General features: G+C 39.3%; 1 protein-coding gene across 1 annotated transcript in view; it reads right to left on the bottom strand.

Moving 5' to 3' along the window:
* Positions 1–168: 168 nt before the first annotated feature.
* LOC139732877 (acyl-CoA dehydrogenase family member 10-like) overlaps positions 169–18086 on the bottom strand; it is a 67298-nt gene continuing 49380 nt past the window's right edge. The window contains exons 7-17 of the mRNA XM_071643715.1: positions 17420–17570; positions 12856–12998; positions 11868–12041; positions 7589–7807; positions 6861–7027; positions 5748–5888; positions 4730–4867; positions 3438–3776; positions 2615–2698; positions 1686–1829; positions 169–393 (exon numbers count right to left, since the gene is read on the bottom strand). Of these exons, the coding sequence (XP_071499816.1) occupies positions 169–393; positions 1686–1829; positions 2615–2698; positions 3438–3776; positions 4730–4867; positions 5748–5888; positions 6861–7027; positions 7589–7807; positions 11868–12041; positions 12856–12998; positions 17420–17570 (1925 nt within the window). The remainder of the gene's footprint in view (positions 394–1685; positions 1830–2614; positions 2699–3437; positions 3777–4729; positions 4868–5747; positions 5889–6860; positions 7028–7588; positions 7808–11867; positions 12042–12855; positions 12999–17419; positions 17571–18086) is intronic.

Here is an 18086-nt window from a genome sequence, read left to right as displayed (position 1 = left end):
TTAAGATTTTCTTATATTGTCCTGATTCAAGAGCAATACATCACCAGCAGTAGACAAACTTAAAATCATGTATCACTGGTTTGTGCTGTTAACTGAGAGAGAGAAGAGAGAGAGAGAGAGTGAGACAGAAAAAAAGAAGGGTGTGGCTTCAAATCGAAACCAATCATTTCATGTGGGCTTTGCCTTCCTCAGCTCCATCCTGGCCACGGCCTGTCTGTGGACCTCGTCCGGCCCATCGGCCAGCCGGAGCGACCGGGCCATGGCGTAGAAGTGGGAGAGGGGGAAGTCCGAGCAGACGCCGGCCCCGCCGTGCGCCTGCATGGCGCGGTCGATCACGCTCAGGGCCATGTTGGGGGCAACGACCTTGATCATGGCAATCTCCCTGGCAGCAACCTGTCAAAAGAAATTTTTACATTTTCATTAAAAAAAGGGCAAATCAACATTGGAACCATCATCTAGATGGTACAGTATTTTGGCCAAAAGACACATACTATGCAACAAGATTTATGCATCATGTGGCAAAATAATGTAATGACAATGACAAATGCTACACTTTTGTGTGAAATTGTACATTTGTATACTAGTTTATCCTTGTCCTGACTTTGTTTTGAGATGTGTTCAACCATACATTTACATGGCCTGGAAGAATGACAGGTTTCTCAATAACACTGAAAGAGCTGCTATTGTGTTACAATGAGACTCTTCATAACTGATCAACTAACAGACTTAATGAAATGATCACATACATATTATGAATGAAGAAATGAATGCATAATTAATTTGATGAAAATAATGAGCAAATAAAACAATGCTTAGAAACTTTGTAATAAGTGCTTTATAAATTGTATTTATTATCATTATTATTAAATCATTGATTTACTATGTCCATGAATATATAACTACAAACATACGTACATACATATATAAATACATACATACATACATACATACATACATACGCACATACATCGTACATACAGTGATCAAAGAAAAAACAGACCTACTGCAAGCTGCCAGTATCTCTAGAGCTTAATTATACTCATTACATGTTTTTAAAGGAGATGTTGACCTACACTGACAGGTGGATTTAATGAAATTAGAAGCCAAACATCAGACAATTCATTCATCAGTCATACAATATAAATCTTTCAAACTGTGGTTAATCTAATAACCAAATGAATAGCTAGAGAAGCACTCTGAGAGCAAAGCAGCTCATTTCCACCACACTGATCTTGTTTTCCAAATGAGATCAGTGATTTCCAACCATACCTACATTGTATGCATGCTGAAAAAAAAAATTGCAGATTTCCCAAATATAGCAGCCTTTTGTAACATCATCAGCTTCCAGCTGCGCGGCACCTCACCCTAGCAGAAACTTGAGCACACACTTTATTGCGCGTATGAAAACCTCAAAAATGCGCAGCTTGAATTTCCAAGTTCATTGACCCCACCTGCCAAAATATCGAAAATCCATAAAAAATTGCGGATCACTACCAAAATTTTATCATCTGTTCCTTGTGTCATTCTCATCCTTTCCTGTACGTTTCATCCAATTTTTTTAATAGTTATTTTGCACACAGACAAACAAACAAACAAAGGCCAATGAAAAACATAACCTCCTCCCTTGGCGGAGGCAATAAATTATTTCATGAATAATAAATGATTTAATAAAGTTAAATCCTCACCTTGTTCCCCACCCTGTCCATCATCATGGCTGCCTTGAGGGTCAGTAGTCTGGCCTGTTCAATCTCTATCCTACACTTGGCAATGTCCTGCTGGATGGCTCCTTGTTCTGCAAGGGTCTTGCCAAACGCAACTCTGCTCGTCGTCTGGTTTAATGATAGAGTAAAACAAGGCAAGTGTTGTTATGTGTCTCGCCCACAAACATACAACACTTTTTTTTTATTTTGTTCACAAATGGCCCTATGGATCAAAAGTTAGGAGTCATAATTAAGTGCACAGTACATTGGGCCCTAAAAGTTCATTGACCCCTGCCTGTGACCTCTGACCTTGTGGTGACCATCAACTCCCCAAGGTACATCTACCATCCAAGTTTGGTCACAAATACACTTACGGATCAAAAGTTATGGCCCATAATCGAAACGCACCCTAAAAACTTAACATTGGGCCCTAAAAGTTCATTGACCCCTGCCCGTGACCTTGAGGTGACCTTTATACTTGGTTATAGGTACAACTTTGTATGACCACTCTTCCCTCAAAGTTTGATTCAAATTGAAGCCCAGAGTACAGAGTTATTCACGTTTTTATAGCGTTACGGACAGACGACGGACGGACGGACGACGGACGGACAGACGCCGCAGGCGATCCCTTAGTCTCCCCTCACCTCTGGTGGGCTCGACAAAAACCAGCGAGTCAGATAATGTCCTTTTTCAATAATGCTGTCTTGAACAGCAAGTAACAACGGTAGCCTATGGGGAATTATTACGTTGGCCTATGCGTTTCGTTCAATATGCTCTGATATTGAACGGTAAAAATTGAGCGGACTACAATACGCGTTTTTAATGCGCCGCTAAAACGCTCTATATAGATGATAATGTATCATATTGTTTAAAAAGAAAGTAAGAAAGAAGAGTATTGACCGTTGCCGACTCACCCTGTGTACCATGAGGTCCAGTGACCTCTCTGCTGCTCCGATGAGCCTCATACAGTGGTGTATCCTACCTGGACCAAGGCGACCCTACAAACAAACACAGACAGATAGACCTTTCATCCATCAGAGAATACTTCAAACAAGACTATGAAATTTCAGATCTGCCACATCACACGTGTGGGTGTGTGTCTGTCCTAAAGCCTACATATTACTGTAAAGGAACCTTCTTTTTAACCAATGGGAACTTTGCAATTTGTTTAGAAATGTTAATCAATTCCTGATTTGTGCTTTTGCTTGATGTTGTTTTTGTTTGATCAATGCAACTCACTGAGAAGGAAGGATCCACAATATTACCCTACAGAAACAACAGCGCCACTGAAATCACTTTGCAGTTTTAAGACGAAAATCAACATTCACAGATATTATCTTGTGGCGACAATAACATCTCTTGACTCTGCGATACATTCTCCAGAAATTAACAAAGAATGTAAATGAAAAAACCTGGCAAAAGTAGGTTTCCTAGCATGATCTGTATTTTGGTGCTTTAGTCATGGCTTCCATAAGTTACTGTATATTCCCCCCCAGAGACTGTGCTTAACTACAGAACATGCTCATGCATTCTGTATTAGTTCATTGTACTAACTTGTATCTACAAGACACATGCATTAATTTTCTCAATTGATTTGGAAGTAAACGTATCACAAACAGAATTAACCAATCCTTGGCAAAGATGAGAGTGCCAACATCTAATTCTCTGGGATGCTTGGATGCACGTGAGAATACAGATAATGAAGATGACTCCTCACAGTTTCTGTCTCCTACACACCTGCGCAATTTCAAAACCGCGCCCCGCTCCCAGGATCATGTTCCCAGCCGGCACCCTGACGTTGTCGAAAACCACCTCCGCGTGGCCCTCTGGTCTGTCATAGAAGCCGTACACCGACAGCGGGCGCGCGATGGTGACGCCCGGCGCATCCATGGGCACCAGCACCATGGACTGCTGCCGGTGCCGCGGGGCACCGGTGTCCGACTTGCCCATGAAGATGCAGACCTTGCAGCGGGGGTTCATGGCACCCGAGGTCCACCACTTCCGCCCGTTCAGGACCAGCTCGTCCCCCTGGGTCTGGATGTCGGCGCAGATGTTGGTGGCATCTGACGAGGCAACCTGAGCGAGAGAAGAAACTATGTCTTGAGAAACAGCGCCTCACTCCAGTGCCTCTTGATTACAATTAATAAATGATGGAAAATGCTACTGACAAGAATTTATTTTTTTCATTTGCTATTCATTTTGATGCATCAGGTAACATGTCAGGATGAAATTAAATCTGACATACGGAAGCTCCTAGGAATGTTCACACTACATACGTATCAATCACATTATAGTCTACATGAAGATCAGTTAGCTATACCCTAATCCTTCAGAGAGTCATTGAAACTTTGAATGGATCCAGAATAAATCATGATTTTTTTAAATTTCTGGACTTCTGACAGCATTTTTTAATTTTTCAAGCTGACCTTACAATGCAAAAACTAGTAACTTACAGTTGTACAATAGTGTATGTCACCTCAACTCTACTAAAAACAGAAGATCAAAACATCCCAAAACATGATTATTCCTCAAAAGTTCATCATTTCAAATCAATAGGAAGCTTTAGATTTACGCCGCTGACGTTTGAGACGAGTGCGTTGGACGTTCTCCTCTCTCCCTGCGTCGTGCTGAAAAGTAGCTTTAGATTACGCTAGGACGCAACCTATAAAAAAATAAAATGGTGCCCCCATATGATTGGTGCATGAAGTAGCTCTCTACATCGTGAATTGAGTGGACGTAAAAACAGCCTAGAATGCATAGTGAAAACTCAGACGACGCAAGCTATAAATAGATCGACTTTGATACCCATTTTTGCACATGCTCATAACCGTTTTTTTTTCCTCTGAACGTCCCCGTCGCAAAAATCTAAAGCTCCCTATTGACTACTTTTAAGCAATAGCTCGACACAATATGTCTTATTACAAAATATGCCATCTGCACACAATGTTGGCAGAGAATCTAAGTCAGACAAACCTGCCAAAGGGTCAGCTGCTACCCCTTGATGGGATGGGATGGGAGGGGGTACTTACGGCGGGTTCTGTCATGCCAAAGCAGGAGCGGATTTCACCCGCTAGGAGCGGCTCCAGCCACTGCTTCTTCTGCTCCTCTGTCCCATATCGCACCAGGACCTCCATGTTTCCTGTATCGGGGGCGCTGCAGTTGAAGATCTGGAGGAATGATAATAACAACCATTCAATAAAAACTCTTTCTTCACAGCCCAAGGCTCCATTGCAAATGATTCAACAAAGCATGATGTACATGTACACTTTACATGTACACAGATAACTACTGATAAAGCAACATCATACATGATTGCGAACCAAAACAAGATGAAATACAATTCAAAATCGAACTGATATTCCATATTATCCCTTCTTTGTAACAATTCATGTCGAGAGAAAAGAGACTTGATATGCTAAGTCTAGATGTAACAGAGTACGAGTTCATGATAAAAATATAAGGACTACAAAGTGGGTGGGGTAAAGCTAATCCCCCTCGGTCTAGATGTCAGTGTTGGAAGAACACAAACTCACCATATGTTTGTCCCAGCATCATCTCTCACGGCAAGCACAACTGTTACATTGTACTGTGAAGGCGGGCAAGACAAACTTGCTACTTCATATTTGCTTGTTATATCTGCTTCAAATAACACATACGGACAATTCAAATAACAAAGTTTTGGAGGGTGTTTCAAAAAGGATTTAAGTCCATCTTTAAGTTAAGATCAGCATGAAATGATAGTATGCTATGTGTGTCTTCAATGATATTCTAACGTTCAAATGAAAATGAAAAAATTGGAGACTTTTTCCGGCAGCCATTAGTAAACAAATAAAAGAAGTGACATAGGAAAATTCTGTAAATTTTTTGTAACAATTTGAAGTGGATTTTGAAAACATTAAATAAAAGTGAATAGGGAAACAAATGACATACAATAATTGTAAGGTGATCCTAACTTAAAGATCCCTTTAAATCTTTTGTGAAACATCCCTGGTATGTATTCAGCTGCACCCTTAAAGAAAAGAGTGAGAAAAAGAAGATTGTATGTACCTCTGGTGCATATAAACTACGACCCATGACCTCACAAAGGTGGGCGTACTCCACGTTGGTCAGACCGGCTCCATACTTGACCTCTGGGTCGGACTCTATGGGCAGGAAGAGATTCCACAGCCCTTGGGCCTTAGCCTTGGCCTACATTGAAAGAAAAGAAAGAAAAAAAAATCAACAATAGTAGCCGGGCGAAAAAATTAGACAAAAAATGAGGTAAATCATAAATACTGTGGCGACAACATCGACTGTGATATGAAGATAGTGATGACAGTGATACTACATACAACAATGTAATCAAATATGATAACCATGATGACAACAATAAAAGCATATCATCTGGCTCATGAACTATCACATAACTTTGTAAAAAGCCAACAATTTATATGATTATGATGATGACACAGTCACTTGACAGAAGAAAATGAATAATGTAAACATTAATGTTGCACAAAACTGCAGCTACCCCCTAAAACATCATCACGACTGATCATTTTGTTGCTGTTCTCAACATCGCTGATGCGTATTCATTGCTTTATCTTTTGTTTAAGAAAGAAATCAATGAAAATCATGTACATGTATGTCAAAAGATAATACACATCACTAAAAAATTGTATATCCCCTTTTGCAAATGTCATATAATTTTGCATGGTTGAAAAATACTGTCTCCAACATTGTGTATGAACTCTTGCTGTAATACAACTCAGAGTTTTTAAACAGAAATAGAAAACTAACCCCATATTACTCAAGAAGATGCTCCCCTTCTGTACCTAGAATAGCATATGGAACTTTCTCAGGGTCCCAAAAATTAATCGGAAATCTTTTAGTACTGGTAGTTATTCCCCCTCTATTACAAGATAAGTTTCATGTTTTACTATTCTGAGGATAGGAATGAGTCACCTACATCTATGATATATCAGCTTTTGAAAGGATTCTAATTTTTGGGGGTTGCAAAAGGGACACACAAACTTAAACCCTCTCAAAATCACCACCTCAAACTTCCATTGACATTGCATTTGGTTGTCATGACTTTGGGTACGACAGGATGCAAGTCTCACCCAGCTCTCTTTCCAAAATGCTTTGGATGACGGATTGCACATGATCATGTCAAATTACCTTCAGCTCTTCCATCAGTGGGTGTGACTCCCACGTGCTGCTATTGAGGTAGAACTCCTCCATCTCTTTCTCCACGGGGAGGATGTGCGTGTCCAGGAACTGCACCAGTTGGGCATGGAGCTCTTGTACCCTCTCAGGGAGGGCGGAGGGGGTGCAGGCCAGGAGTCCTGGTGGCAGATAAATCAAGACTTTAACCCCTGATGATAAATTCGGCATGTACCAAGCAGTGGTCCATAACTTTTGCAAACCATCCAAACAATTAGACTTGTACAACATTTATCGTCTCTACTCGATAACGTATTTCTTGATGAAAGTGACAGTTCTTTCATTTTTGCACTAAATGTTACAGTCTATTATGTCATCATTATCTTCATTATAGTCAATGCCATATATTCAAAATTACATTTTTACTGCTATCATCATTATCATCAGCATCATCATCATCATCTTTTATTATCATTACTTTCATGTTTCTATTTGGCAATTATGCCAATCAGCATGTCATAAGCAAAATTTCTTGGTAGATTAGCATGCAGTGTGATCATTGAAGCCTCTGAATTCTGACTAACTTGTTTTGATAATCATATATTCCTCCCCAAGTTGCATCTTTAAGTCCCTGCGTGCACTGGTTACACAATGTGATATTTCCTCATCTTCCTCTGTAACATAGCTATATGTACGTGTATCTGATACCAAATGTGAAGGGTCAAAGTTCACAACCTCTTTACCTGTCTGGGGGGAACTCCCCTGAGAATACTGTCTGATAGGGGTGTGCATGATGCAGCTTGGGCGTGACAGGGTGGAAAAGCCCCTGGATGCGGGCTGTCCGGCTGGGCGGGGCACCTGGCCACTGGGCGTGGAAGTGGGCGTGGCAAAAGACCAGCCAAGGTCAGCAATGCTCTCTGCTAGGGCCCCAACGGCCTTGGCCTTGGCTGAGCTGGCCTGACCTGGACATGTCAATGATGGACATTCACAGTGGTTAGGATTTCCATCTGAATTTTTGAGTCACTCCACAGTTTGGGCATCAGAAGTATACTTAAAGAAACAAAAAAAGTGTTCTAATTTCAACTTGTTCCTTAAGACATATATCGTCGCTGGGGCGACAAGACCTCATATCTACAAAATGTCAAATGTTCAGGAGAGCAAAAAAACATGACAGCCAAAGGACTATATCAAATGGGGTAGCCTTTCATTTTACATGCCATGGTGGCTTAATTTTTGGGGTAAGAAAGCTAGGATTTGGACAGGACATCACTGAACTGATTATCTGGCCATTAATCAAAGAAAGTCATTTTCACCAAAATATCAGGTACAAGGTCTTGTCACCCCAGCGACAATATGTAACTTAACACAAGTTGGAATTGGGAGAATGAAAGGAAAGTTAAACTTACCGAAGAAAATGTATAGGAAACTACAAAGATGTGAGCAAATAGTACAAATTGCCTAGGCATGAAGTAACACTCATATATACAATGTACCTCATCATCGAAACCTATGGATGTCATTTGATTGAGTAACATTAGCCTTTATTCAAGACTGTCTCATACTAACATCTGCTCATGTTTCATCAGTATACATCAAGTCCATTTCTAGTGTGTAATAAGACTATGAAATATTTTGGAATAATATTCCTTAGAGTACCTTTCCGACTCACTACTGACGTTCACACATCCACCAAACTCCTCGACAAGTACTCACCTTTAATATGCAATCCAAACTCCATGACAACCACCAAAACAAATAAGAATGTGTATTTTTCGAAAGGTTTGCAAAGGAAAAACAAAAAGGGGGGAAAGCACATGTTGTGACATGTGACGGCACCCATTTGACCCAACACCTCCAAGGTAAAACAGGTGTCAAATTGGCAGCTTCCACGATGAATGGGGAATGATTTTTTTGTGTGTGTGTGTGTGTCTAAAAGCGTGTTGAGCTATTGATGATGAACAGGTCAACGAGATGTTACAATAATTGTGCCTAACACACTTACTTTTTCGATATTGTGAATGTTGTTTGAGCAGGTATGTGTGTTCGTGTGTGTGTATGTGTGCGTGTGTGTGTGTGCGTGCGTGTGTGTGTGTGTGTGTGTGTGTGTGTGTTTGTGTGTGTGTATATATGTGTCTGTATGTCTCTGTGCATATATTGGGCTGGATTCAAAAGGGGAAGGGAAATGTGAATATGGAGGGGTTTTGATATTTTGCATACACTGTAGTTGTAAAGGTATATCAATATGAAGGGTAATTAGGCAGAATCAAATTTGGGATGGGTTTCATATTTGATATAATATAATTCTGTTTTTTCATCTTTTTTTTGGGGGGGGGGGAGGGAGGGTTGGTAATTCCATCTGTTAAAATGAAAAACAAAATGTGTGTCTCAAATGTTACCTTTATCAATTTCTATTTCCAAGTGCAGAAATGTTATGAATTTAATTCATTTTTACTTTGTTGTACAGTAATACCAAACTGAATCGCTGATTGAGTATCATTTAACTGGAAGTCAATGAATATCTTTTTTTTATGTACCTGGTAGCAAAATCTTGCACTTTCATGTTTCTTTGTCAACAATGTGTTGAGCTACTGAGCATGAGAGGGTCAATGACAGCTTACGATGACTGTGGCTAATACACTTACTTTCTCTCAATTGTGTGAATGTTATTGGTGTGAGTGTGTGTGTGTTTGTCTGTTCTGTCTGTCTGTCTGTGTGCATGTATCTAAGCCTTTATTGGCTCACACCTATGCAAGTCATGAAAACTGAATCCTATGAAAGTGAAGAAAAAAAAAATTATCAAAATGCAGTTGGGAAGTTTCATGTTTCATTATAGGAAGCGTCCTGCCCATCACAACATCTTCGCCGACAAACAAAGAAACGGACAGAAAGGAGAGAACGAAGAATCGATATTCAGTCGATGCCAACAAAATCTGAGGCGACAGAAGTACCGCGCCGGACAGAGACGTAAAACCCCAAAGAGGTGTGATGTGATTATGTGACGAGAAACTACTAAACAAGTGACGGATGCGGGGAAAACAGACACACCTGCCGTTACCCACTCATCTAGCTTCACACGCTCCACAGTCTTTTCACAAATTGAAGTCAGGATGCAGGTGTTGACGGACAATAGAAGAACTTCACACGAAGATGCAGTCTTGGGTTGGTCATTAACTTCTCCTCTCTTTCTATATTCCATCATTCTTTTCATATCATCTTGTTCTTGATACAAAAATTTGATTTCGTAAAGAGAGGGAGAGTGGTTATCTTTAACTATCAACAGAGGCATGGTAGCAAAGAACAACAAGAAGAGTGGATGGCTGAGTAAAAATCAAGCGCATGAAGTAAATTTTGTGAAAACTTACTAAATCAGACTCTTTCTCTCTTAAGTTTTCATGGACCAAAAAATTATATTTTCTTGAAGTTATTAGAAGACTTGGAATAAGCAGGTTAAGCCCTTGTCATTGACCAAATGGCTCAGTTATGATGATCATAACTGAGCCATGACAGCATTTTTAATTAGATATATTAGTGCTAGAAGTCAAGAAATATTGACAATAATGGTATATACGGTATTAATAACCTAAGGTGGGAATTTTCTTCAATTTGCCTCCCTCTAAAAAGTAAAATTTGTAAGATCTTACAATTTGAAGAAAATCCACACCTCAACCTTCATCCCTCTACTTAATAATATTTTGCTTTTATCAACAACCTGTCAAAAAATTACCACAGAAGCAGCCACTGTATAGAATAATGTGTCTCAAACTAATTTTTCTGCTTTGTATTTATGTAAAAGTGTGTGCTATTGTGTTGTGTGTGTTTTTTTTTGTGTGTGTGTGGTTTTTTTTTGCATATATACAGATCCACATCAAATATAAGATGTAACTTTATTACTCTTACAGTCACATCCATCCTGCATATAAAGTATGAATAGTTAGGATGTAGAAAGGCAAGTAATAACATTTACTTTCAGACAGTTGAATAGTGCCCTTCTCGCTGTCAACACACACAAGTGCAAAACACAAAACACAATAATACCAACATCAACCACAATCCAGCACAGTAATAACAAACTTTGGTGTTTTTTTTTTACCGCTATACTTGTCAATGCTTTCGTTAATATGAATTTGGAATTAGAGTTACGCGAAGTATAGTGTGAATGGATATGAATTTACTTCCCTTTCTTCCTGTGGCCACCATCCAAATGAAGCTTGGCTTATAATGGCGGATGGTATTTTCCCCCACTTTCACACATGATATGATTTCTACACATTCATACATACATGTACATACAATGTACATACATGTACACACACATACATACATACATACATACATACATACATACATAATTTTATACATACATACATATATACATACATATACAGTGTATATCAATCACCTACTACTTTGTCAACTCACTATAACTAAGTGAATGAATGAAATGCCATGACGATTTCCCAAGGGATTTGTAAGACTCTTTACGTTGCACGCTGTGACAGTTACGGTACTTCAAGTGAAAGCAGGCATAAGAAAAACAAAAACAAATAGAGATTCCGAGAGATTACAAAAAAAAGAAAAGAATATCAAGAATAATAACAACCATACACTTGTACCAGTGAGAGCAGCCACATGGCCAAACACGTGGAATGGCGCGGTCAACATCATGACGCATCAGAGGTGTTAGCCTGCAAAGAAAAGTTGCACAGCACGTGGTGGGGGACGCAAAGAAACGTTGCACAGCACGTGGTGTGGGACAATGTGGGGTGGGGTCGTAAACTGGAAAATATTGAGAAAGTCAACGACACTTGCGAGTAGTGCAAGCAGGTGGAACACACACACACACACACACACACACACACACACAGTAATAACAACTTCACTGGTCCCGCAAACAACCCTGGCATCCCATTGTTTTGAAGGTGTTGCTGGTTCGCTCGATACATACGTTATTGCCAGCGCTACGACATCAGAAGTCATTTCTTTTCACTTTGACATGGGCTACAAGTTTTCTCGTCATCTCACCTTGTGTGGAACGCTTGTAAACGCCTTGGAGAATGGCGGCGATGCGGAAGTAGCTGAAGGCCATGTAGAACTCGAGGTTGTCGATGGGCAGGAGACCCCTTTTTTCGCAGTATGCTGCCGTAACATCATCCATGGACGGTATACCCAAGCTGGAAATATCCACGCCACGGAAACCTAACAACAACAACAACAAGACGTAAAAGAAACAAGCAAGCAAAAAGTTTATTCCGGCCATAGTTTGGACACACATATATACATGTACATATTTGTTGTTTACTTCCACGTTAGAATCACACAATGAACAGTATGACTGTCCTATTCATCACTCTGTTAAATTTGTGAATGATGCATTTGAGAAGATCACTGTTTCTGATTCAAATTGGCAATCATTCTAGCTTACTGGGGGTTTGTTTTGTGCACTTAGTCAACCTTCACCAGTTCTGTCTAATTCTCCAGTACAGGATTTGCAGCTAATTTCAGTGTTGCCAATTCGATGACAAGAAGGAGATTTCTGCGGCAAAATTCCCCCATGACTCAGGGTTTGATTAGTAGAGGGTACAACTGTGTCTCGGATAGTTGTGTTTCTGTGGAGGAGCAACAATGTGCCAGGTTGGGCACGATGGTGACACAACATTTGCTCCAGCGACAATTGCTCTGGTCTTATTTTCTCCAAGGACTTCAGGTTAGGGTTAGCGCTGTGATAGGGTTTTAGGTTTAGTTTGATGTGAGGATTAGGATTAGGGTTAGGGTTGTAAATGTTCGTGGGTAGAATTTATGTTTGGCTTTATTAGCATGCAGATATTTCATGGAAGCAATTGTCCCAGGAGCAAATTTAATGTAATGGAACCAGGCAGGGCATATAGCTATTGCATGTAAAAACATATGGCAAGATAGCATACAGAACAGGCATAAACATCTTTGATAGAGAGTGTGCATAATACTGGTACATGTGAAAGATTTGGGCAAAGCTAAGGAGGAGACTGTGCACCTTTTATCAGGGGAGAGTCTGGTAGGAAGTATGGCAGGCAGCAGTAGGCAAGATCTGAGATGGGATCACCAAGCGTGGACAGCTCCCAGTCTAAGACAGCCAATACTTCCGGCTTCTCCGGGTGGAATATCAGGTTGTCCAGCCTGGATCAGGATATAAACATGAGACTGTGATAAATTCTGTTGCTGATTATAACTGGGGTGACAAGACCTTGTCTCTCATATTTCGGTGAAATGACTTTTTTTGATCAAAGGTCAGATCATAAGTTAAGTTATGTCCTGTCCAAATCCTAGCTGTCTTACCCCAAATATGAAGCCACCATGGCATGTCAAAGGAAAGGCTATCCCATTTGATATAGTGCTTTGGCCGCCATGTTTTTGCTCTACTGAACATTTGACATTTTGTAGATACCAGCTGGTCTTGTCTTCCCAGGAACAATAAGTTTTACTTTCATATTTACCTAAGGTAGCTTCTTTAGTGTAACTATGTGGTGTACTGTTTATCCCTAGAGGCCCTGCCATTATTTTCACCCCTAGCCAGTAATTACAAGGCACCCACTGTACCCCTGGGTCAAGATGAATATTGTGGATATTACTGACATTCTGCCCATGAACACACGCATCAGGAACAACTTGAACCACTGGTTCCCTATTTGAGAGCTTACAGCATTCCATCCACAATACCACAGTATTCCTAGATCAAGTAATAATGATGATATCATATACTATCAGCAGTCTTACCATGTACTTGTCTATTACATACACTTCTTCTTATCATCAATATCATCAGAGAAGTTAGCAAGCCAATGCCATTTAATTGTTATTTTACCAACATCATAATCATTTACTTTAAAGGTGCATGGTCCCGGTGTTTTAGTCAAATGCGTGCGCGGGCGCACGGCGCAAGTCTCCTATAGAGACCTACGCAATCAACTCCTCTCTAGCGCTTACGCTTTGGCCCACTTCCCCAAGTCCGAAGAAGTCCGATTCACTGTAGTCAGTGGTCTGATCACAGTTCGGCTCATGATTCGGCTCATGATTCGGCTGAGGGGGATGACAGCTTTAGCAAACCTCTTTTGTGATATCATAATAACAAGCACATATGCACGCACCCTGGCATTACTATTGACTGTGCATTGCGCAGAGAAGACAACGAAGGCAACGTTACTTAGCAACACCTACGCACTTTACTCTTGATGACAGCTCAACTTGGGTAATCTTCTTATCAATGCTGACGGTGATCGGCAGTATCATCAACAGCGCCCTCTACACTAGCGGGACTATGCACCTTTAATATGCTACTGTCCTCTGAAGCATCATTGTGACAGTCAACAGAACATCAGTTTTACTAACTGCAACATATTGCACGCAATCATATAAAAATTATATTAATACAAGTGGGAGTAATGCTCCATTTCAGGCCTCTTATTAATCAATACAAGCAATATAATATTTTCTCCTATTTCTCAAGATTTTGTCCACATTAAACCAAAGTCCAGTTAACAATCCATGATAACAACATTCATGGGAACTTGTGACAAATGTTACCTTTAAAGGGATGGTACAGTTTTGGTTTAGATGGGGCTGCAGGTTTCCAACTTTGTGTGTGTGTGTGTTTATGAGATAATTAGAAACCTCTTATGAAATATGAAAGAACTTGAAAGAACTTGGAATTCAGTTTATTTGATAAAAATTGGCCTTGAAATGGCTGAGATGTCAAAAAAAAAAGAAGCAATCCTAATAACATGTGACAGGCCACGACTTTTATTAGGATCTCTTTCTTTCACATTGTTTTGGATATCTCAGTCCACCGATTTTCATCAAATAAGCTATCAATTCCCCTTAGAATCATATACTCTTTAACATTTCATGGAATGGTTTCTAAATATCTTGCAAACCGTAAAAGCTGAATCATCACCTCACCCAATACTATACCATCCCTCTAAGTGTAATTACATCACAAATAACCACAAGAAGATCAGTTATTTATGTAAAAAATGCAAGTTGTTCATTACCTAGTCACTTTAGCATAAAACAATATAAATTGTCCAATTTGACGAAACATTTAAAAACAAACTGAAAGATGATGTTCAGCAGTAGAAATGCTGAATTAAAACAGATACATGTAGCCAGAAATAACCTGTCTGACATGTAGGACATGATGAATACATAAATTCACATTAATGTCTTCTAATTGGAAATGAAAGATACAAAATATTAGGCAACAGGAAACTGTTTTAATAGATTACATAATATACAATGTACTGAATTACAAGAACCACACTACACAGTTCATTCAAGCACGATGATGAAAAGAAAACGACAATGTATCAAATTATCTCAAATAGCTGATGATTTGAAAACAGAACAATCTGTGGTACAGATGACAGCAATGTTTACAATGAATTTCTCTGACAACTATGTTTAATACTATTTTTAGTCAACATATTTGTAGTGTGATTTTTTCTATCTATAAAGAATTTATGTTTCTTCGAACAGCTCCAATCCAGGACAGCAGAAAACAAAAGGTAATTTCAGTTCTGAATATATTATGGACAGACATTGTACATTGAAGTTTACCACAAACGAATGTGGATATAAACATGGGGAGACATAATCTATGGCAATATTACACTTGAGTAAATATATAACAGTGTATATATATATTACATAAAGAATTATATAAGTTATATATTACTCAAGATTTTGTTTGTACAAATACATTTTTTTGTAACTTAATATGGAAATTTGTTCAGATGCATTTCATTTCCCATTAAAGGTACTTAAACTGACAATTTGTGTCAATTTATGTATGGGATATCACTTAACTTTTCTCATGTTACCTCATTAATTTCATATCAATTATAGTAATCAACAAAGTTCTTCATCACATCAAATCATACAAAAAGCTGATCATTAATTGTTGAGTTTTTGGCGAAGTACTGGGTCAGCTCATTTTCTTGAGTAAATAACTAGCAGAACAAAGCTAAACATTTGCATCCTTTTATATCACTCGAAAAGACAATACAAATGTCATTCATGAAAGGAGATCCATACTGCAAAACCATAAATTTTTGTGTGCATTTCAATTTCGTGAATTTCGGGAGAGTCAAGATTTGTGAAATTAAAAATGCATGCAAAAGTTCTTGTCTACACTTTATGCATTGAACGCCAATGGCAATTCGCAAAAATTTAATGCCATGAAAAAGGCAGTCGGCTCCAATTCATGAAAATTCCATGCTTCGAATATTTCTGGTTTAACAGTATTACTGTTCTTCAATTTCTTAATGTGCAATGGAAGAATTCTGAGGAACTCCTTAGAGACAAATTAGTTAATCTCTCAGAATGTCAAAACTAGATATACGCTACTCGTAAAATGAATACATGCATGCATCCCATATGACTGGAACATGGATAAAATTCTACAAAACTGAGAAAAATCATACAAGTGTTCAATACTAATCTGATCTACCAACATCCACAAAGACGAGAGTTAGTACCATGATTAACATCACATTATCCTTACCTTACCCCGCATGCCCCTGTGAACGTGTCAAAATTACCATGCATTACCGCATGAATTGACATTACGATAACTCGTGGTGGCCGTGATCAAATTTCATAATAACTTTTCTTACACTTTTTGAAAGTAGAATTAAACAAGGGGTTTGTGCTCTCGACGATAGCAAAACAAGGAATTCTCTCAAAGTTCTCATCTCATATTACAATGGATCTCACTTTGATCTCTTCGGCTAAGATATTTCTTTACAATCAGGTTCACGTGAAAATGCCTAAAGACTTCCATTACGCAGAGTGTTAGGATAATGGCAATTCAAATTTCTTGTTTAAAAAGGAAGAAAAAGTAGATGTAGTATGTAGAGAAATTTTAAACACTTTCTGCATCTATTTCATTCTCCCTATTTCTATACCACCACACTAGACTGATCAGCTTTCTAATGGTAGCTTTTATGAGATCAAACAAATCATCTTGGCTTATTTTTCAGATGAGTCCATTTTTAACTTCTTCACAACATTGCCACTTGCATGCTACATGCTTGTCCTTTTGTCTAACAACAGATTGGCATGTATAATTTCTGTATTTTTGTTTTCATTGTTGAGGGATTTGAGTGGGAATACACAAAATTGAAAAGCATATGAATAAGATATAAAAAGTAGATCCCCCTGACATTTATGTCGAATCCAACGCTCTTTTGAAATGCCGCTGTAACTATTAGTTGAGAGTTTGTTTGCTTGCTCTTCTAAAGTCCACTGATCCCGCCTACGGCCACGCTGGCGTCGGCTGCGTATTTTCACTCCAAGCGTCAATGCTAGGATCAAACACGGAAGCACCACACCGATCACACACTCATCGGATTATAGTGCAGGCAAAAAAATCAATGCTCCCCAACAGGGGATGGACATTTATTTTTCATACGGGTCTTGTCCGGGCAATGAGAAGAAAAACACCGGAATGTGTGATGATTGTGATCTGATAAGAAAGACGTAGGAACTACTCATCCTCGCTAAAGAGGATTTATCTCCAAGAAGGGGAAGGGGTGGCTCACCTGAAGTCTCCGTGAACTACCGTCGTCTCGTCCCTCTCGGGGGTGTACCGCGGCAGCCACTCCATCAGCTTGTTCATGGACTCGATCTCGTGCGTCTTGCTGGCGAGGTACTGCTTGGACCACGTCTTCACCTGCCTGGCCACGTAGTTCCCTGCACACCACAGATTTGTGAAGTGGTATCGATAGGTACATTGTTTCATTTCATTAAAGGTGACTTGAAAAATTTCAATCTTTGATTGTTTCGGAAATAAACCCATGACTATTTGAGTGAGTGAGACAATTAATTAACTAGAATTGAAATAATAATAATAATAGTAGTAGTAGTAGTAGTAGTAGTAATAATAATAATAACGAGACATGAAAACTCGTCACATTGAGGACGAGTTAGGTGATACGCTTGTGGTCATCAGATGACAGTCATCTGTGATCGACAAAGAAAAGAATGTGATATAGGCACCTTGAAGTTATATTGAGCGTACATGCGAAACCGTTTCTGTAACCACTCGGCCACGGGTCATCCACGGAAATGGTAAGACAAAAAAAAAACAATGTATAGATATAACAGGGGGAAAGTCAATGCCCACTCAACCAACGTGGCCGTGTGAACATCTATTGCATTGCTAGACGGAAAAGCGGCCTTGTAACGACTGAGGTCGCTATGCCATTT

The sequence above is a fragment of the Diadema antillarum genome, unplaced genomic scaffold (assembly GCF_040938485.1).
Source record: "Diadema antillarum isolate AM-2024a unplaced genomic scaffold, OU_Dant_1.0 seq00000454_RagTag, whole genome shotgun sequence".
Classification (NCBI taxonomy): Eukaryota; Metazoa; Echinodermata; class Echinoidea; order Diadematoida; family Diadematidae; genus Diadema; species Diadema antillarum.
The sequence above is the reverse complement of the archived record's forward strand: the minus strand, read 5'-3'. Positions and strand labels throughout refer to the sequence as shown.